Raw genomic sequence first — 21,157 nt, forward strand, 5'->3', positions numbered from 1 at the left:
CGTTCAATGGCTTCGGTAGCATCCAGGACGAAGCTCAAGGACAATCTGAGGCAAAGGCAATGTTACTTTGGAAGAAACCGGTACTGTTTGTGTACCTTGGGTCAGTTGTGTCTTGCGTTGTTGAGATGTCAAAATCACGTTTGCATCCACGTCTCGAGCACACAAAAACGGAGACACAACGGAGATTGGCGACTCTTCATATGGGGCTCTGGTTGCAGTAAGCTGCATCTCAGCCGTGCGGGATTAGCAGATGGTACAGCAGAGCTGCTTCACACGGACACAATAGACTGTGAATTTAAGCTTTTACGATGGTATGTTGAAGTCCGAAATGGAATATCCGGGGGCATGATTAAAACGCAGTGTCTTATACTTTATTTTTGTTGTTGTTGTTGTTGTTGTTGTTGTTGTTGTTGTTGTTGTTGTTGTTGTTGTTGTTGTTGTTGTTGTTGTTGTTGTTGATGCTATTGTTTTGATATCGATCGTCTATGTATCTATGTCTATATCATCAATGTAAAGCAGCATCATCTAGGTAGACTTCCACCTGAGCAGAGTGAATGAATGCTTAGGGAACGTAAAAGCACCCTGGCCGTCCCACGAGCTCTCCTTGATACCAACCTGCTGGTCCTCGGCAGTGTTAGTAACCTGGACGTGCTCACCATTGACGGTGTGGACCTCGACCTTATCGGCGTTGATACCGTCCAGCGAGACTTCAAAGTCCTTTTCTTCGCTTACGTTGGTGACAGCTAGATTGGTGTATCCGTCCTCGCCAGCGACAGCACAAGCATCGAGGTATGGTGTCTCGATGGTTCCGCGAATCCAGTTGGGGTTGGTGCGGCCCGTGTACTCAGGCGACTTGACGTTCAAAGCGATGGTGTGACCGCGCATGTACTTGCTGAAGAGTAGCAAGGGCCACCAGATAGTCTGCTTAATGAGACCATCCTTGGTAGTCATGAGAGGGGAGATGACGTTGACAGATTGTGCAATGTTGGCCATACCCATATCCTTGGCCTGGCGAATGAAACCATTCAGGAAGACGGCAACTGCGAGGGCATCAGAGAGGGTGTACTTTTCCTCGGCACCTTCCTCGCCAGGTGCACGGACAGGATCCCAGACATTCCACTCGTCAAAGCAGATTGTTGGCCTTGGGACTGTCTCAGGAACCTTGTTCTCGATACGAGCGAGATCGATAAGCGCACTTGTCATCTGAATGGCACGCTCTGCAGCCCTTGGAGCAGTGGCATTCGGAAGATGCTCGTTGTCGGCTGTGTAGATGTGGATGCTGTGCATGTCGATGAATGACTTGGTGGTATCGCCGCTCAGACCATGGACAGACCACTTGACGCATTGGTTGAGGACATAGTAGTCCCAAGATGAGTAACCAGTCTCGCCACAAAGGATGAGAGTGATCGTAGGGTCAAGTAGTTTCAACGCCTTAGCCCATTGCCAAGCCTTCTTTGCGTAGTCTTCCTTGGTCATCTGCTCGACTTGCCACGGTCCCCAGCACTCATTGCCCAAGGCCCAGTACTTGACCTAGGAAGAAAGTGAGTAAGTGATTAAGGAAGGTGACTGAAGATTACTTACGTTGTAAGGCTTCTCACGACCATTCTTGCGGCGAAGGTTAGCGTAGTACGAGTTGCGGTCCGAATTGCAGTACTCGAGCCATCCCAAAGCTACAAGAGTCATGTAAGTACTTAATACGAGAGACGTGGAACACAAATGTCTCACCTTCCGCTAGTGTACCTGTACCGAAGTTCAAGCAAAGGTAAGGCTCAGTGCCAACGACTTCACACCATTTCATAAACTCGTCGGTACCGAACTCGTTGCTCTCTGTGCCGATCCAAGCAAGTTCTGGCCTGTGTCGATCGTTAATATGCATAGACATACCAGGACCTGTCGATCGACCGTATCGAAGCGATCCCAACAGCCAGGTTTCTATTACCACCCGTACATAGAAATTAAACGGTTGCCTTACCTTGCAGGCCTCTGGTCTCTAGGACCAACGCCGTCTCTCCAGTCATAGGTTGCAACAAAGTTACCGCCTGGGTAACGGACCACAGGCACTTTCAATTCCTGAAATGCCTCAATGACGTCTTTACGGAAGCCGTTCTCGTCTGACAGTGGATTGCCAGGGTCGTAGATGCCGCCGTAAATGCATCGTCCCATGTGCCTAGACTTTGGTCAGCGCGGCTCTGCGCCCAATTTTGCCTTTTGCTAAGGGTCCATCAAAGCTTGTCGCTTACTCTGTGAAACCACCATAGATGTTCTCATTGATCTTTGCGATTTTGTTGGTCGGGTGGATGCTGATTGAGGGTTTCTCGCCCTCCGGAATACTCGTGAATGTCACCATGTTGAAAATAATCTGGTTGATGGATTAGACAGAACACAAACAGAGGCAGTGATTTTGAGACCGTGAATCTCCGTTAATAGTGGCATGATACCACGTGAAGTCGCTCAAAGCTCCGATGCATGCAATGAGGCGCGATATGCGCCGAAACTAGTACCTGAATCGGTTAGACATCTAGGTATGTGATTCGCGGATAAAAGCCGCCCAGCATTGCGATGGAGCGATGACGCTCTGTTTGCGACCTAGCCGTGTATGGGATGCTTACCGACGCCATACAATGAGCTCCAAAGCTTGGCCTAAGAAAAGCCACCAGTCGTCGCTTCATCATCTTCCCGAACCGGAGCCGCTTGACCTCATCAAGCAATCGGCGCACATGCACCGAGATGTGGGATACAGGAAATTGCGGGCAGCCGGTACAGCTAGACGGAAAAGCGGAGTCGTGGAGAGACCTGGGGAACTAGTTTCCTGGGTCATTCGACACGGCATCCTCGGTCGGCGGGAACAATGTGACATTGAGCAGGGCTACAAGGCACTTGCTGAAGACGTATAAAGTGGGTGTGGATCGCTGTGTGGGGTTACAATCTCCTTCTTGCAGCACTGCGGCTTCGAGAAAATTGATCATTCACGATGGCGCTTCCTCCCAAGTGGTACCAGGTAAGGGATCTTTGAAGCTCAGCATGTCCAAAGATTAGACGGCAAGCAACCGTGCGACGACGTTGGATGCGGGTGTATGTACAGGTACACAGTGTCAAACTTCGAATAGTTGCTGGTTCCAGTCTGGTCGAATCTCGGACATCGTTTGAGCAGTCTTCAGCGACAAGTCATGTACTGACAAGATTGCAGTTCCTGGTCGGTCTTTTCGCCTCGCTCGGGTCCCTCCTCTACGGTTACGATCTGGGTGTTATTGCGCAGGTCATTGCCTCGCAATCCTTCAACGCCGAATTCAAGCCTGAGACCAATGAAACTGGCGCGGTAGTGTCAGTCTTCACAGGCGGTGCCTTCTTCGGTGCTGCACTGGCTGGTTTCGCTGGTGACAGGCTTGGTCGTCGATGGACCATCTTCGTGGGTGCTATCATCTTCTGCCTCGGAGGAGCTCTCCAGACTGGAGCTCAGTCTCTTGCATACCTCTACTCTGGACGTGCTATCGCCGGTCTTGGGTAAGCAATCAAGTCACCAATACTAAGTTCTTAGCCACTGACAATTCTCTAGTGTCGGTACTCTTTGCATGATCATTCCTCTGTACCAGGCCGAGCTGGCTCACCCCAGCATTCGTGGACGTATCACTGCTCTCCAACAGTTTATGTTGGGCGTTGGTTCCTTATGCGCAGCCTGGATCTCTTACGGCACCTACATTGGATTCTCTCCCACCAACAACGGCCAATGGCGAACGCCTCTCGGTATCCAGGTCATTCCAGCTGTTCTTCTCGCAGCTCTTATTATGATATTCCCGGAAAGCCCTAGGTGGCTCATTGATCACGGTCACGTTGAGAAGGGTCTCCAGACCCTTGCTAGGCTCCACGCTCATGGTGATGAGAGTGACCCGTGGGTTCAGGCCGAGTTCCAGCAGATCCAGGACACCATCACTTTCGAGCATGAGCATGAAGCAAAGTCCTTCATCGAGCTGTTCAAGGACAAGTCTTGCTTCCGCAGGGTTTTCCTTGCTTGCGCGATCCAAGGTTCTGTTCAGATGACCGGTGTGTCCGCTATTCAGTATTATTCCGTTGAGATTTATTCTCAAATGGGTATTTCTGGTGATGATACTCTGAAGTACCAGGCCATCTCCTCCATCATTGCTCTGATTGCCCAAGCTCTGTGTATTCTGTTCATTGATCAATTCGGTCGTCGCTGGCCCCTTATCTTGGGTAATCTCGGAAACATGGTTACCTTCATCATCTCCACCATCATGCTAGCACTATTCCCTCCCGGCTCGAGCAACAACACTGCTGCCGCTTGGGGTTTCATCGTCATTACTTGGGTCTACAACTTCAGTTTTAGTGCCACCTGCGGACCGTTGTCTTGGATTATTCCCGCTGAGATTTTCGACACCAAGACGCGTTCGAAGGGTGTCGCGCTCGCCACAATGGTTTCTTTCGGTCTCAACACCATGATCGGACAGGTTACCGGAATTGCGATGAAGAGTATTGGCTGGAAGTTCTACCTGTTGTTCGTCGTAAGTATATCGCGTTCCGATCTCAGAGACTTGTTACTGACATAGTATGCAGGTCTGCAACTTGACCAACGCCATTTTCTTCTATTGCTTCCTGCCCGAGACCGCCAAGCGTCCTCTTGAAGAGATGAACTATCTGTTCACAAACGCCCCGCTATTCGTTCCTGGCATGAACAAGAGTGACTGGCAGAGCACCGACATCGAGCGTCGCGTTGCCGAAGTCGAGGCCAAGCAAGGATCCGTCTCACACCACGAGGTGACCGTTGCTTACGACCAGAATTTCTAAGTGAACAACACGTGCTGAACGTGCGATGGGCTTTGGTGGGCTCTTCCTCGCACCGAACAGTAATGGTAATATAGTAGAACAAAGAAAAGATAAGTTTCAAGCCTTCTCAGCACACCTGCCTGTGCAAACTATGACGCCGTGAATCTGTGAAACGCAAAAACTCACTTCCACGTCGAAACAATGCATGGTTACCGAATACAGCCATCAGATGTGGAAAAGAAGGTCATAATGCACAACACACGTACAGGAACAGCCCCACAGCGCGTTGGCTACATAGAGAAGCAGTCGGTGGCGCTGGGTTAGGATGTTGATTAGACGGGTTGCGGAGGTCGGCATATCTGCCGACCTCAGGCGAAGCTGTGTGCCCCACTTCAAATGGATGACTAGCATTCGTCTGTCGGACGTATTCTCAAACGTGTGTATTTCGTCGACTTCTTTTCCCAAACAAGAAGACCCTCTGCCAGGTTGCCGCAATACTCGAAGGCGCCGATGTTTTGATCTGTCACCAGTCTGGAAGAGGAGTCGGTTGCGATAGTTGCGCACTCGTTTCGGCATGCATACCTTACAGTTCTGCCGCTACCATGGTTATCTTTCCATTGTTGCAAATCATTTCGTCGCGAGGTGGCAGCGTTACTAGAAAAGTAGCTAGCAAGCAATGGGGCTGCATAGCCCTTTCTTAGTAGACTTTCATCTCTTTTGAGACGTCCCTTCGATGATTTGGCTGCTTTCATGCAGATCTGGGATTTCAGACGTACGCCAAGGCACCTCAACAATGCATCATAAACATCGATACCACATATTCGGTCCCGTCCAACAGGGCTGTCTCCACTTCACCAGCCAGACGCTCGAAAGGTTTTGAAGGTCCCAGAGTGAGCGGTTATCTCCCGCGCCAGCGTCTCATAATTCAAACTCACGGACGATGATGATTGGTCAACACCAAGTGCGCCGGTTGTGGCTGTGCCGGTTTCAGATCAATATTCATACGTTATACTCCGATCCTGCATCTCAGCACTCTCGCAACTGGGACTCGACGTTTGCTCTCCGTGCATCAACATAACGACTGACCTGTCATCACCGCCGGCCATATTGGATCAACGCATTGCCTCAACATGTGGTTTCGTAAGAAGGAGAGCGACATTGAGATGTCGGGGTTACAGGGGCAAAAACATTATCAGGGTCGTCCAGAAGAGACAGAGTACCGACCTTTGAATTGGAAGAAGATCTTTCTCTCACCAAAGTACATACGTACGTTTCCTCAGTCAGCCCTTTTAGCGCTGTTGCATGTCCAGCCCCTGATCGAGTCTCTAGCATGGCACATCTTGGGACTAGCCATCCTCATTGCGACTGTACTACTAACATTGTACCATGATGAGGTCGTTGATGTAAGTTGCCAACACATAACAAGCTCTTCGACAACAATGTTGACGCTGTGCTTCTCCAGACCCTCCGCCCCTTTTCAGAGAAGGTCCGTGACCTCGGACCAGCAGGATGGCTGATCCCCGTCGTCATCCTAGTCGTCATATCGTTTCCGCCACTTTTTGGTCACGAGATTATCGCTTTGTTGTGCGGTGTCGTTTACGGACTATGGGTTGGTTTCGCTCTTGTCGCAGCAGGCACATTCCTCGGTGAAGGCGAGTTTCCCATCTTGGTGAGGGTTCGACTCACGCTAACAACCACACAGTTGGCACTTGGTTTGCATTCAAGTATCTCTTCCGCCGCAAAGCGCTCAACCTCGAGCGCACAAACCTCAACTACGGCGCCATGGCGCGCCTGACCCGCGACGGAGGCTTTTTCATCGTTCTGATAATCCGACTCTCCGCAATCCCAGCGCATTTCTCGACCGCCGTTTTCTCAACCTGCGATGTCAAGTTCTGGCATTTTATCGTCGCCACCTTGCTCTCGCTGCCGAAGCAAATCTTTCTCGTGTACTTGGGCGTACTCCTTGTGCAGAAGGACAACGACGGCATGGTCAAGACTATCATGTTCGGTGCTGTGTTCTTGATCACGATTGCAATGGGGGCGTGGATCTGGGTCAAAATGGCCAAGATCAAGAAGGTGCTACTCGAAGAACAGGAGCAGAGGCGTGTGAAGAGTATGGAAAGCCAGGTGAACCTTGTGCCGGATGTGAAGAGCGCGTTCGAAATGCGCTACGATGATGAGCCAGCTGAGTTTACCGTGCAACCAACGCAGCCGACAAAGATGGTATGAGCGCTGTGCGCTCTCCGTCCGTCGTATTAGCAAAGCTTGAGCTGGCTTCAAGATTCCAGCGTAATGACATGATGGTTGGACTTTGATTTCTCTTGCTCGACGAGCCGCTAGCGATCGCTCCAGACCAACCCTGCACGTGCATCGTCTTCAAGATCTACAGTATTTCCCGTAATCAACGTTCTCAAGTCGTCCACCCACATGACTTTCCATCCTAACACCACTAAAAACCCTATCAGCAGTCCCGGGATGATTATTCTCGCCAGCATTCTCTCCCACGTCACTTTCTTTGCTATCCATGTCCGCTTCCTGTGTAGCTCTTCCCTGCTTCTTTCCTCGCCTACGTCCTCGTTCAATATTACGTTGTAACTCAATCGATACAACATGTCGTGCAGGACCACCAAGACCCCCATAGCGACCAATACGCCGCTTCCCAATAGCATTTGCGTTTCGAAAGGCGATTTTGCGCGCCTGCCTTGCATCTCGTGGAGATCGTCGAAGCATTGGACGATAATATGGATGGTGCGGGGAATGGAGAATATTGCTGCGGCCATGATAACGATTTTGAGCAACAGGATTGATACGCTTTTCGTAATGTTTGTAACGTGTCGTATCAGGGTCCGGGATACTGACGCCGATCTGGTCGCATGATGTGCAGGAGCCATGTTGGGAAGGACGAGCATATTGTCGTAATTATGAGGTCGCGGAATCGTGAGGAGTTAAACCGTATCTCAGTACGTCGCTGGAAAGACCCCAGGTGTATGTTGGTTGAAGTCGGTAGTGGGCGCTCGCTTTCGAAAGCGCTCCTTGCTATTGTTTCCTGGCGCCGCTGAGGGCTCTCCCCCTTTTGCTCTTTGCTGGGCCTGATACTGCAGTTTCTTGAGAGTTGGGTTTTGCTCAGGCCCTTGCGGAGCTGAGATATCCGTGCGCGCGTACGTGGTACGAGACGGCACTGTCCTGTGCTCCTCCCCAAGGAACCGCGCACGATTGTCTCCTCGCGACGCAACCAGGAACCGTCAGTCTATCGCTCTGGATTTTCGCGAGTGCCGTGATGTACTGATGAGAGGAGTAGCCGTTGTGTTCTTCCTACCCACCCAGGGTCGTTGCCCCTTGGTCTCGCAGCAGCACAGTTGCACGACCGCCTCAGCCAGCGGCTACAGAGCCGGGGAAAACTCCACGGCTGTCCTATGCCCTCAGACACAGACGGACGTCTCTTGTTCGTGCTGGACTGTAATGTGTGCCTCGGTTCAAAATCTCGTTCGTTATGATGCGCCAAGCCCCACGCTGCAATTGCTCTTCAATCCTTCGAAATTGGCAATCCGCAAGTAAGACCAACGACAGCAACCTCTGCGGTCAGCACAAAGGTGTGAGAACCGTGCGACTTTCCTTCAGGAGTGGGACTGTCTTGCTTTTGTCATTTCGTATCCAGGCACGCCGTTGCTGCGCCCTAGGCATCCAGCCAGCGGTTCAGCCTTCTGCCCCGCGTTGCGCCGACCGCTTATGGGGCTCATAATGCGCCGCAGCGGCGCTACAGCAAGGCGAGGGTGCGCCATTGGTGCGATGCGCGACCGTCTTCTACACAAAAGTATACCAAGACGGGCTGCGAAATTGCACGCTGAAGTCACAGCATTCTAGGCTATTCACGAGGCACGTTCCTTCGATTCTCATACATGACGCGTGCCGAGCACCAAGGGCGAATTGCCCATCTAGGTAGGTACATTTCAGCTGTTTCGTACCCAACAAACAGGTACCGTGAAGTGCCGCTTTCGGGCTCTCAATACTCACTCATGTGGTGTACCTGAACCACGGCAAGTTATCCGCAAGCTCCCGCTCCAGTAACTTCTGCTCCTCAGTCAGTTCCTGCACGCCCATCTCCTGCGCAACCTTATCTCGTCGCGCGTTCTCGAAACGACACCATGTCGACATGAAGAGGGTGAGGAAGAAGGCCACACTAGACACGTCAGGCAAAAATTCAACGGAGCGAGAGACATACTTACGCGACAATGGCGATTAACAGGCAGTGACCCTTGATGAATCGAGGTCCATCGCGGCTGAGATATACATAGGACGCGATGATACCGCCGCAATTGCCGCCCATGACCTGTGTTTGAGTCAACACATGTCTGCGAGTCAGGCGTCGAGTTTCTGTCTTACCTGCATAGCAATTCCTGTCCCTCTCTTCAGACTGCCACCGATGTTTGCGCTGTTCCACGCCATCCCCAGCGGAATCTGTGGGTAGATACCAATCGCAGCAAGAACCGTACCAGCATACTGCACGCTCGGCTTTGCAGTCGCAGCAAGCATCGAAAACCCAGCGATAGCAATAAGCTGAAAGCCAAGGAGGAAGACGCCGCGCTTGCGAACTCGGTCGGCATACCAGCTAGCCGCAATGGTAAAGAAACAAGCGCACACATAGGGTGGTACGGACATTAGTTGCGCGTCGTTGGCTGTGTAGCCCATATTCCTGCATCCTTTCAGCGGATGAGACGGCATAGAGGGGAGGACGGACGCACTTGATGATTGTGGGTAGGAACAGAGCAAAACTGTAAATCGGGCAGAAGCCTGCCATGCAGATGAACATGAAAATGTATATCTTCCAGTCGCCGATGGCTTGCCAGACATACTTCATGTCGAAGTCATTAGACAAGTGACCATGGTCTTTGTGAAGGCGGCGTTCAACTTCGTGGCGCTCTTCTGGAGACAGGAACGTAGCGCTACACGTATCAGCTAACGTTCGGTGCTCGGTATGTGGATCTGATAGGGACTTACGTCGCAGGGTAGTCGTTGATACACCAGTATGCTACGACACTAATCAGAATGCTGAGAATCCCTTCAAGGATGACTACACCTGTCAGCGGGAGTGATTGTAAACGGGTAGGCGAGCGTACAGATCCACGACCATGCCGCTCGGCCGCCGACACCAGACATCTCGGCGATGCCTCGAGCCAGTATGCCACCAAAAGCGCCTGCCAATGTTGCAGCAGAGAAAAACAACGCCATACGAAATCCACACTCGTGCCGTGCGAACCACTGCGTGATATAAAAATTAACACCAGGGAAAAGTCCGCCTTCAAAGACGCCGAGGAACACACGTGTAGCCATGAGTCCAGAGTAATTCGACACGAACCCCTGGCATATCATCGCTGCGGACCAAAAGAACATGATGAACGTCAGCCAAATCGAAGGCCGGATGCGCTTCATCATTATGTTCGACTACACTATAGTGTTAGTAGTGGTTGTGGTTGGAACTTGTAAGACTTACGGGAATCTCAGCAGCGATGTAGAACGGGAAAAGAACGGCAAGGCAGTCGTTGTATTGTAGGCCATGAAGTTTAAGGTCTTGCTCGAGGTGGTCGAGGCGTGCATTGCCTATGTTGGTTCGGTCTAGAAAGCATCTTGAAAACGAGGTTAGATGGTATGTAGTGAGACGCAATGCTTTAGTAGACACACAGTAAGTAGATGAGTGACATAAAGGGGATGATGTGCCAGTCGAGCTTGCGTAGCAGCTTCTTAGTAGCAGCATGGTCGAAGCCCTGGCTCTCCACTTCTCCAGTGGACAGGTCCGGGGTTGTGACAATTGCGACCTCGCCAAGTGTCTTTTTTTCCGACATGGTCGCGATCGTAGAACTGAAGATCTGGAGCACAGGAAGGTCAGCAGCCTATCTTAAGTAGACAATGCACAAGCTGAGACCCTGATGGGGTGGACGAAGGCGTGTGCGAACCAGACCTTCCAAAACTAACCCTTCTCCGTGCGGCTTTTCTGACTGTCCCCTAAACTCAAGAAGCAATTGGTGCGTGTAGTACCCTTGGCCTCATTAAGGGTAGTGCCTTAAGGCGAACCATGTCGTGTAACCGTAAGCATTATTTCAATGGTGGGGAAAGAATCGACCACTCGGTCAAGGTACTCTAAAGAATGCGTACGCCAACCATGTGCTTGAAGATGTGGGGAGAAGTATACTTACCTGGCTACCTCGGGGAATTGGCGTTGCTTGAGTGGTCAAGCAATTTATTAGAGCTATAGGGCGGCTGACATGCAGCTGCAAGCCCAAGACACGTTTCAGATCCAGCTCTTTTACTGTGCAGCTCGCCATTCGCTGGGTGACAAGGGTGGGTTCGAAAGGTCCAGACTCTGCATCTCAGCTCTGGAAGCCATTGCAGTGGTCAGAGGGCTAGCAAAGTAGCCTTTACACATTAAGAAGTTACACTTGATAAGAGTGAGAATTGCACTACAAAAGCTCGCTATCTATGGTGCGAGCAGATGTTCTTCCGAAGTTGGAGTCGCATCGATTGAGGTACATGATCGAGGTACATGATCGAGGTACAGAGAATAGGCAGGGGCGCCATCTGATCGTTCAAGCAATTTGCTCAAGGCAAACAACCATGCTTAAGATGAACGACACTAGGGTGCAAGATCCTTGAAGGAATACTGGGAGACTGCGGAGTGATTTTACACGTTATCACGTGCCCGCGCCTCTAGCGTCAACCCCGCCTTAGCTAGTCGACCTTAACAATTAAGGCAGCCGCAGTCTTCCAAACACCGAGATGTTCATCGATGAGCTAGGCACCATGAACCGCTCTCCTCACTCTCTTGACTATAAAACCCGAGTGCCCCCGTGAACAATGCTCTGAACCTTTCCTCCATTCCTTTCCCTTGTCGCGTCATGGCTGAAGCAAGCGCGTCTTCTGGAGAAGTCGCGCATGCCGATCTCTGCCCCGTGAATGCCTCCAGAACTCGTCCATATTACTCCAAGTTGACAATGTTCAGATTTGCCAGCTTCTTCTCTTCACGCCAGTGCGAACCCAATGCAATCACTTGCTGTGTGCATCGTGCATGGCACAATGGGCTGATGCATCCACAACAAGCCAAATCGAGCACTCCAGCTGGGATGTTGATCTTCGCGATTTCGACGAAAGCTACGATCCAACCTACGATCTCGAGGCAAACTGCCCAATGTGTCGCACACACACCACGGCTGCGCCAGACGAGTCGTTGGCTAGACAACTCGAGCAGAGATACCCCACGACATATGCAGAAAGACGGGTGGAGGAAGAGGTCGAGAGGGGAAGCAGAGTGGGCCAGGATGGCGTTGAAGGCATCATGATTCTGATCGGAAACAAGCATAGGCTCGTCAGAGGAAGCGAAGATGCGAACCAGCACGACTGGACGTTCTTCGTGCGCACTTCAAGGCCAGACCTTGTAGAAGAAGTGCGCGTAGAATTGGTACGTGCTTTCAAGACCCAGGTGTGGGGTTGGCTAACCGTCATAAAGCATCCTACTTTCCGTCCTCCACGTGTCGTCTTGCGCCGTGCACCTTACGAAGTCCGTCGGTTAGGTTGGGGTTACTTTACCCTTGAAGCCGAGGTCATCCTCAAAGCGCCTTACAGCTGGGTCGTCGACAATTCTGGAACGAGACAGCGCGACCTCGAGCTGACCTGGACGCTCGACTTTACAGGTAGAGGACGGCAAGGTAGAGTAAGGGCAAGGGTAAGGAGGCTGGAAGGACTAGGCGGAAGGACGTTACGCACAAGGCCTGCACCACCGAACATACCCAACACAGATGGCGATGACGAAGAAGATGACAGAGATTATGACAACAGCGATGGCGAGAATCCATCTGAAGACGAAGAAGAGGATATTAGCGAGTTTGTCGAGCCACCAAGACGATAGTACGTTGCATCGTCTACAAAAAACCCACACGAGAAGTCCTGATGCCCAGACAAGTGCGGACAAGCTGTTCCAATGAGGTCGAGAAGACCGGCTACAATGGCGAAGACAGACAGGAGCATCGCGTTGCTGGGCAGGGGAATCGACGTCATATTGCAAGCCAGTAATGAGCGAGTTCAATGGACTCTCTCACCAGCGTACACCTTGCTTCTACGGCGTGCTGCTCCAAGTTCCGAACACAAACAACCCACGTCTTTTCCCAGCTTACGATCTATTTCCAGCACCCAAGAGGTGCATCGTGTAGCAATACGATTGAGCCGCGACAGGCTAAGACTTGATCCAGCAAGCCTCGCCATGAGCTTGTTAGGCAATGTCAATGTGTCACACAGCCCCCGCGTCTAACCTGACATTTCAAATTGCTAAGCTTCCATTTGGCGATTGTGGAAGTGGCTGCTCTATGGCTGCGATTGCTATGTGCAGCCTGTACCACGCATTTCATACAACTTTTACTAAGCCTACCACTCTCCAAAGCAGGCCACAGCATGATGGACACCATAGCATTGCGTTTGTGCTTTAGGGCTGACTGAGAATTTAGCTCCAACCACCCGTGTGTAACGTGGAAACCCCAAAATAAGCTGCGGCATGCAGGTCGATGTATCTACGGCCTATGTATGATGTACACGGCATTAGCTCCACTCATGTTCCGCTCGCAGACTCCCAGTGATACTTTCCTAGCAGCGACATGGCTCCAGCCACATCCTATCTCGGACACATGTTCGGTCAATCCGCAGGGCCGTACGCACACGCTTCACACACTCAAAGCTTGAGCGTGTTGTTTAAGTAAGCATAGAGATGCGCATACAATGCCTGCATGGCTGTGCTACAGACACCTTGGAACATTAAATACCACAAGATCGCTGCTCTGCATGTGTTGCTTCAGCCTCGTTACAAGGACGAACAATAACTACTGAAAGTTGAACGCCAACGTCGGTCGACACCTCGTAGCATCTCTTGCAATGGATCTTAGTCGATATTTTAGCATCAGGAGGCGTCAGCGCTCAAGAGACACGCAAGGTGTGGAAAGAGAGAACATTCAAAGCTACCTTCCATTGTTGGCTTCGCCTATCAACGAAGATGCACGTGAGGCATTGTCGAATCGCGCCTCAGATGTGGAGAAGTTGACCATCGCAATGGGCACGGCAGAGAGCTTGGCCACAACAATACTTGCAGGCAACGGGCGCACAAGCAGTGGGAATATCGTCATCTACAAGCCTCATCATGAAGCCAGCACTGTCGAGCTATTTTACGACTTATTTTTTGTTGCGAACTTGGGCAAGCGAAATCCAATTGTGTCATCAAATGGTGCGCTGACATATCTAGCCTACTTTACTGCTATGCATCAACACACCGATGCTCAATGTAAGTTTCAGGTATCGTGGCATGTTCTGGGTGCTAACACTAATACAGCACTCGTCAACTACCTGAAGTTGTTCACGCTATTATGGTTCACCTGGCTCAGCACGACGCTTTTCGACGTCCGTTTCAGTTTTGACTCCGTCTGGTATCGATTGCATAAAGCTGTTCAGTTTGGAGTATTTACCGGCTTTGTATTCGCCGGGCCTGTCTTTGACAAATACAGCAACAGCTACGATGGCGAGTCGTACCGGCATTTTGCCATCGTGCTTGTTGTATCTCGGTGCTGCATCGCAGTTCAATACGGTGTTGTGATGTGGCAAGGCAGAATGTTCCGTCAGACACTGTTGCCTTTGGGCCTGAGCACTGCTGTCCACCTGGCGGCGGCGGCGGCTTACGCTGTCACCCTGGTTTTCTTTCCGAAAGGCCTGGTTGGACTTGAGGAACAGGTCGCCTGGTATATGGAGCGCTGCCTTTTGCTACGAAAACATTGCTGACGAGCTTTACAGGGTTGTCATTGCCATAGTCGAAGGTCTCACCGTTCTACTCATCGCTATGACCTGGCGCATTGTCAGCTTCAAGTACACGCACATTGTTGAGAGGCTGCAACTGCTCACTTTGATCATCATCGGAGAAGGCATTATTGGCATGATCAAAAGTGTGGCCTGTATCACCAAAGGACAGGCCAAGAACAATGCTACTGAGCTTGGCTCAGTAATCGCTGCAGTTGTGCTCTTGGTAGGCATACGAACCATCAAAATAACAACAATCCACTAATCACCGGCAGTACCTTGTTTACATGCTATACTTTGACCAATTCTCGGAAGATCGCTTCGGTACCTTGCGTCAACAAATCTGGTCTCTACTTCACTATCCGCTGCACATGGCCATCGTAATCTGTGTCGAAGGAAACACTGCTTTGATCGTCTGGAATTCTGCAGTACAAGCGCTCGTATTCATATGGACTCTTGAGTGTGAAGATTATTTTGACCCAGCTGACGGCTTTGATACCTCCACTGCTTATATAGCATACATTAACCAAAGCATGTTCAGCATCAACAATCGCTTTCGAAGCAAGAAGTGGGACAGAACATATGACTGGAATCTCAATTTGACAGCAATCAACGACTACACCACCACTTACGGTTTCAAGACCGATGAGTGGAACAATAAGACGGGCGATCTGGTCCGGTCTCTTTTCACAAAAGCTCAAGTCTTTGTCTTCGAAGCGCACGCCGACACACTCGCCAAGCTTAATGCCGTCTCTCCAGGACCGACAGCTGCTCAACAGCCTAGTGCCACTAAGCTAGAAGCCATCTACGATGTTTTCAACGTTACCGTCATGTCGTTCTACATAAGCGCTGGCGCTATGCTCCTCGTGCTCGCGATTCTATACTGGTTCAACAAAATGCACAAGACAAAGTATGAGTTTGGTGAGATGATCAATCGCGTTGTAATGGGATTCGCACTTATCATCGTCGGCGTTGCGACTGTTGTTGGTGACAAGTCGACCGTTGGGTTCAAGTTCAAAGCAAGTCACTGGATGATCGCTATCGTGGTGCTGTGTTTTGTCGCTGGTAAGTCATTAGATCTTCTCAACTGCTTGCAATTTTTATGGAATTCTGTGGAGCAGCAACGAATAACTCTAACGTCTGAAAGTCTTGTTCTTAGACAACGTCCTTCTGGCCCTCTCTCGAAAGACCTTGCGCCGCAACGCCCGCCGCGGAGCATCCTGGGGGAATTCGACAACCTCGACCATGGATATGAGTACAGTAAATCTTCTCCCCCAATACCCGCATAGTCGGAACTTATCCCGCTCGCCCTCGAGATCCGCACCATTGAGTAGAGTCACCAGCACTGCCAACATGCCGCTGTCACGCACACAAACAAGAATATCCGCTCCCGAAAGCTTCAATTGGACCAGCGAACATGATCACGGTCGATCAGACGTGGCCAGAACTCAGCACAAAGTAGTAGACTTTGCCGACCATGCCGCTTCGCACATCCCATGTCGCTCTCTCGGCGATACATCAGACATAGGTCTTGCGATTTCTCCACCGCTACCACCACGTGCTCCAAGCAGGGATCTGAACAAGAGCCGCAAAGGAAAGGAAAGAGCCAGAGTTTACGAGAGTGTAGATTGGAGTGATGAGCAGGGGTCAGATGTGGAGGACGTGAGATGTTTGGGGAGGAGGGCACGAACAAGTTGAGGGTTATTAGGAATTGCTTTTTTTGGGGCGTGGCATAGAATTCTAATAGAGCTGCAAATCTATCAACATACAATACGCACAATCTAGTTGTGTTCTTCATTATGCCCTCTCACTTCGATATCGGATTGCGTAAAGTTGGGCCATTTCACACCTTCTGCAACTGAGCTGAAGAGTGGTTGTCGGCCAAATTTCGATTCAGCGCAACGCTTGGACAGCCTGTAGTAACGTTGGACCTCTGGTACACCACTCCAGACAGTGCCAGACTTGACGATCCAAACTCGTGGGTCTGTCAAGTCCCACTTCCCCAGGTCCCAGGTGTCAAGGCTCGCCGCACATCGGCCCGACTCGGACTTTGCAAGTCGTTCGTTCCAAGACAAGCAATTCGTTGCGCTGCTTTCCACACGTTTCTTATCTTCGCTGCCAGGGGGAAGGCGCATTTCGGTTCTTCTTGTCGCTCACAAAAATAAGCCACGCATTTCTTAGCACTTCAGATCCCGCGCCAGATATGCCGTTGAAACGTCAGCCCAGCGCTGCGGATTCCGCTGATTATAGCGCATGGGGAGTCGCACGTGGAGGTCAACGCTTTACGTAAGTCGGGCAACTCCAACACCCAACGCCCATGGGGAGACCTGAAAACTTGGCAGCCAGTGGAGGGAAAATTACCGCAGGCCCACAGTGGGGACGACATCTTAGATTACCACGGTTTGGCAGCCGTACACCGGTGTGTGTATTGAACAGGAGCGGGGCGGAGGCGGAGTGGGCATTGAACGACGTCAGCGGCTGATGGGGGCCGCATGCGATTTTGTCGTGATCTATGCCAAGACAGAATAGCTACCAAACTTTGAATGAGGCTTGCTGCACACAAAAATATAGGCTGTTGGTGGCTGTGATCGCAGCACTGTGTGAAAGTCCCTTGTCAGGGTAAAAAGGGTCCAGTTACAGAGAGGACCACAATGACTGAACGGGGTCCTCTTGGCTGGTGGATCTGAGTATCATGGCGGGCACAGGATCCGCTTTTCGGCACAAGCGTGTCAACCATCTCGGACCTCGTATGAGTAGGCATATGCACGAAAGTACTCGGTAGTAACGGCAGGCTGGCGCCCTCACCAAATCTTCTCAGGTACCGCTTCAGCCGCGGCCGCAAACAATAGGCGACAAGTCCGAATTGTTTCTTTGCAGCGGAGCTCTCTCGATGCTGGGTAGCGCCCTGTTAAATCTGGGCCTTGCAGTAGCGGGCGTTCTGTTTTATAGTGGCCATCTCTTCTTTATTGTTATCGGTTCTTGTTATCGGGAACGCGGATGCATTTCGTCATAGCCACTACACCAGATGCAACTTTACAATTGAAGTTTCGTCTTCAGGAATCTTCGTCAGTTTTGGCTTTTGCAATACAGTCGCTTCTGATCTCCGTGCTTGCATGACTTAAGAATGTGAGCAGCATAGACTGGCCTGTTTAAATGGTGCTTTGGCTGGTAGGATAGACAGTTGTCGCAAAGGTTGATTCTACCCACAGGCGTTGCATCGGCCTAATCGATTAGAGTCAAATATCGATTCCTCTGCTTGTTGCAAGGGTAGGAGCGGAATAATCTTCCATCACCTGACAATTCGAATGCTGAGTGAATGGGTATGAGTCAACGAATATTGATTCGATATAAAGCCAGGAACGCTCACAAGCGCAGGCACAGGGGTATCCATCCATCGACCATTAGATCATGATCATGACAACTCTTGTGTCAGCGACGGATCGCCTCAAGGGTGGTTCTAAACAGCACGCTTGTCGACTGGGACATTGCGCTTGAAGCCAACGAGTTGAAGCATCTCGGTCCAGAAGCCAACAGGAGGGGTAATGAAGGACGCCTCGTAGATGTCGATGACTGGCGCATCCCAAACGAGGTCGACCTCATGCGGCTTGCGCAGCTTGGTCCTCTTGAGAACCTTCCAGAACGTGAAAGTGATAGGTGCGAGGAACACCATCGTGTAGTAGGTGAAAAGACCCTCAATAGTGAACTTGCCGGGCAAAAACGTTGAGTAGCCGTAGCAGCCGACCACGCAAATGAGTAAGACGAGAGCCACAATAGTGCCATATGGCTGGAAATATCCAGTGTAAGGAAGGGTCTTGCGGTCGAGTCCTTGCGCTTTGCATGCGCGGTAGAAGGCCAGGTATGTGGCACACATTGTGATGTAGTTAATGAGTCCACCAGCGGTCACAATGTTGACCAGCCAGTTCAGAACGGTAGCAGAGCTGTCAGACAGCTGCAAGAAGGACAGGAACGGGAAGATCATAACAACAACAAAACAGTAGATCGGGACACCATTCGCGGTGCACTTGCGCAGGAACTTGGGTGCGCGACCTTCGATCGAAAGCGAGTACAGACTGCGAACGGCGCAGTAAGTGTAGGTGTTGCCGGCGGAAAAGATACTGGTGATCAGTAGAGCATTGACAAGGTGAGGGAGTCCACCAATTCCCAAGTTGCTCATGGCGATAACGTAGGGAGACGCGGCGGCACTGCTCTCTCCTGATGTGAGAACTGAGACGAGCTGGGGATCGTTGTAGGGCAGGACAATGCCTACGCAGAGCGCTCCAAGGATGAAAAAGGCACCAAAACGGAAGTAAACGGTCTTGAAGGCGCTCTTGATGTAGACACGTGGACGCTTCGCCTCGCCTGAAACCATCGAGATATATTCAGGCCCGACAATGCAGAAAGAAGCGGCCCAGAGTGCTCCAAGGAAGCCCTCGAAGTGGCCCAAATCACCGGTGGTATAGAGGGATCCGAGCGGGCCAGGATCACGCCAGTAACGGAATCCATATGCGTCTTTCTTGGGATTGCCACCAACCATCTGAATCTATTAGCGAGGCAATTTTTTTCTTTAGCGAATGGCTGCCTACTGTGATGAAAGTAAAGCAGTACAGGATAAGGATCAGAAGGACTTTGCCACCGGAGAGCCAGAATTCTGCTTCACCATATGCCTTCACGGCCAGAACATTGCAAGCGGCGTATAGTACAATGACAGCAGCGCACACGGCTGCAGCAGGGATGTCATCCCTCCAATATTTCAGGACGATGTTGAGCGCGGTGATTTCAAATGGAATGAGCAAGGCTTCATAGAGGAAAAAATTCCACCCGGCCATGAAGCCCAAGGCGTCGTCGACCCAGTGGCCGGCCTAGTTTTAAGATCAGTTACGTCAAATGTTAGGTGTAAATAAGGTGTAGTCACCATTCGGATGAACCCTCCACTGACGGGCATGTAAGTAGCCATCTCAGCCATGGCGTTGTTCACGAGCGCAATCACGCAAGAATAACCAGCGTATGCTAGCAGAAGCCCGAGAGGGCCGCCCTTATTGAGGGCGCCGCCGATACTGACGAACAGTGCTGTGCCAATGGAACCACCGATAGCGATAAGCTGGATCTGGCGGTTTCCAAGATGGCGTTGAAGGTCATCGGAGTTATCAGTTACCGTACCATGCTGGACGTCATCCCCGTTGTAGGTCTCGTGAACGAATTCGCCCGAGTACTTCTTCTCCCCGGTAGTCATGGCTGCAAGGGGCGTTGTCGCGCAGGCAGTGTTGCGTAAGGATGAGTTGCTTGAGGATGTGTCGCTTGGGTAGTGGGAATTGTCGCGTGAGGTAGGACTGGAGTGTTGCTCTGGATCTGGAGTGGCGCAAAGGAGTCGACCTCAAGGCAAGTGGGTGAAGGAGCCGAAGCTATAACTGAGTCGCACTATAGGCAGTGGACGTGAATTGGGCTGTGTCGCGGTATGAAGTTCGCGTACCACCTTGTCAAGCCAGCCCCTTTGGATGAGTGGCGCAGACTTTATACGAAAAGCAGGTGCGGGTTATCTCTTTGGCGCCCTGCATTGCTTCGCTACCATCAATAGGATCCGCCTGCAGCATGCGGCTAGGGGTCGGAAATGGTAAGGCGTAGTTCTGGGCGTACGGGGCCGACTAGCTGCAAGTAGCATAGTAAATTTGACCCATGAAGCTGGGCATGGATCGTCGGCGACGGCACAGAGTTTTCACCAACCCCGGACGCAAGAGGCCCCCACTCGTTGCGTGTGCAAGTCGAATCAGGGCCATCGCGTCGAATGCACCAAAGAACGGCAGCGCCTTAATCAGTCGGCCTGGGCGAAACTTTTGCCTCTTTGCAGTCGATCAACGAAAACAGCTTACTGCGAAAGAGATAGAAGCGCCTGGACCAAGTCGTGTATGACCTGTATGGCACCAACAGAAAACGGACCAGTGAACCTGAATGCTTGAAATCAGTACCCTCCGCTGCACGCAAATGGCCACAAGCCTCCCTCCAAGCCTCCCTCCAATGTGATGTACGGCAATCGCATGTTCAGCAGGTGAATCGTTTGTCACATCTGATCAGTCCAAAAACCCTGAGCTCTGCCTGTAGCTGTGGAAGCGTGTAAAGTTCCCTGGTCCTCGCATCTTTTGACGGAAGGAGGCTGTTTGATGCATGACCTTCAGGCTGAAGGAGCAGGCGCTGTGCGGGAACTGTCTTGATAACGGCAACTCATCGGTCTTAGTACTCAGCAGTATTCAACCCATCTTTTCGACAGGTTGATAAATCTCGATCTAGTAAGGCAATTGAGCGACTGGTACAAAGCATCCCGATCCTCGTGGAGACATGTTAAGACCAAGCGTGACAGGGATACTATCCTCGAGTTGGGTGTCGGATGTTGCGCAACTGCCCTGGAATGACCTAGAGCCATGCCACGCGTACCGAAAAGAATGTAACGATCCATGGGATTTGCGCAATTCGCCTGCCACCGTCCAGTAGATTGCATGTGAACTAGATGGTGCGAACGTGTTCGGTCTGTCGCAAGACGATGCGTCGAGGTACCGGGAAGGTGTCGAGGCTACTT

The 21,157-nt window shown here is 51.2% G+C and overlaps 7 protein-coding genes across 8 annotated transcripts, besides 2 other annotated features; 4 read left to right on the forward strand and 3 right to left on the reverse strand.

The window, feature by feature from the left end:
* Window positions 1-377: 377 nt before the first annotated feature.
* Window positions 378-458: a tandem repeat.
* Window positions 459-525: 67 nt separating this feature from the next.
* On the reverse strand, window positions 526-2,347 carry EKO05_0000886 (Non-reducing end alpha-L-arabinofuranosidase; the record flags this gene model as incomplete). The annotated part of the gene is made up of 5 exons (XM_038937011.1): window positions 526-1,530; window positions 1,582-1,670; window positions 1,726-1,853; window positions 1,973-2,167; window positions 2,241-2,347. The coding sequence occupies 5 exons, from the start codon at window positions 2,345-2,347 to the stop codon at window positions 526-528; spliced, it is 1,524 nt and encodes a 507-aa protein (XP_038803429.1).
* A 624-nt stretch (window positions 2,348-2,971) lies between these two features.
* On the forward strand, window positions 2,972-4,797 carry EKO05_0000887 (uncharacterized protein; the record flags this gene model as incomplete). The annotated part of the gene is made up of 4 exons (XM_038936966.1): window positions 2,972-2,998; window positions 3,188-3,501; window positions 3,554-4,514; window positions 4,567-4,797. The coding sequence occupies 4 exons, from the start codon at window positions 2,972-2,974 to the stop codon at window positions 4,795-4,797; spliced, it is 1,533 nt and encodes a 510-aa protein (XP_038803430.1).
* Window positions 4,798-5,906: 1,109 nt separating this feature from the next.
* On the forward strand, window positions 5,907-7,005 carry EKO05_0000888 (Tlg2-vesicle protein; the record flags this gene model as incomplete). Its single annotated transcript, XM_059635518.1, has 4 exons — window positions 5,907-6,042; window positions 6,106-6,179; window positions 6,239-6,428; window positions 6,479-7,005. 4 exons carry the CDS (start codon window positions 5,907-5,909, stop codon window positions 7,003-7,005), a joined length of 927 nt encoding a protein of 308 aa, XP_059491501.1.
* Window positions 7,006-8,787: 1,782 nt separating this feature from the next.
* On the reverse strand, window positions 8,788-10,613 carry EKO05_0000889 (uncharacterized protein; the record flags this gene model as incomplete). The annotated part of the gene is made up of 8 exons (XM_038936581.1): window positions 8,788-8,953; window positions 9,000-9,103; window positions 9,157-9,466; window positions 9,516-9,716; window positions 9,772-9,844; window positions 9,891-10,215; window positions 10,265-10,397; window positions 10,453-10,613. 8 exons carry the CDS (start codon window positions 10,611-10,613, stop codon window positions 8,788-8,790), a joined length of 1,473 nt encoding a protein of 490 aa, XP_038803432.1.
* Window positions 10,614-11,663: 1,050 nt separating this feature from the next.
* On the forward strand, window positions 11,664-12,670 carry EKO05_0000890 (uncharacterized protein; the record flags this gene model as incomplete). Its single annotated transcript, XM_038937065.2, has 3 exons — window positions 11,664-11,717; window positions 11,768-12,223; window positions 12,272-12,670. The coding sequence occupies 3 exons, from the start codon at window positions 11,664-11,666 to the stop codon at window positions 12,668-12,670; spliced, it is 909 nt and encodes a 302-aa protein (XP_038803433.2).
* Window positions 12,560-12,609: a tandem repeat.
* A 1,013-nt stretch (window positions 12,671-13,683) lies between the features above and the next one.
* Window positions 13,684-16,290, forward strand: EKO05_0000891 (uncharacterized protein; the record flags this gene model as incomplete). 2 transcript variants are annotated; one of them, XM_059635519.1, is made up of 6 exons in its annotated part: window positions 13,684-13,999; window positions 14,048-14,086; window positions 14,135-14,537; window positions 14,590-14,818; window positions 14,868-15,657; window positions 15,740-16,290. In XM_059635519.1, the coding sequence occupies 6 exons, from the start codon at window positions 13,684-13,686 to the stop codon at window positions 16,288-16,290; spliced, it is 2,328 nt and encodes a 775-aa protein (XP_059491502.1). The 2 variants fall into 2 exon arrangements, with proteins under 2 accessions (XP_059491502.1, XP_059491503.1); XM_059635520.1 differs by having other exon boundaries at window positions 13,684-14,086; window positions 14,868-16,290.
* A 1,759-nt stretch (window positions 16,291-18,049) lies between these two features.
* EKO05_0000892 (uncharacterized protein) lies at window positions 18,050-19,822 on the reverse strand (the record flags this gene model as incomplete). The annotated part of the gene is made up of 3 exons (XM_038936685.1): window positions 18,050-19,126; window positions 19,176-19,451; window positions 19,505-19,822. The coding sequence occupies 3 exons, from the start codon at window positions 19,820-19,822 to the stop codon at window positions 18,050-18,052; spliced, it is 1,671 nt and encodes a 556-aa protein (XP_038803435.1).
* Window positions 19,823-21,157: the final 1,335 nt, after the last annotated feature.

Source organism: Ascochyta rabiei, chromosome 1 (genome assembly GCF_004011695.2).
Source record: "Ascochyta rabiei chromosome 1, complete sequence".
NCBI lineage: Eukaryota > Fungi > Ascomycota > Dothideomycetes > Pleosporales > Didymellaceae > Ascochyta > Ascochyta rabiei.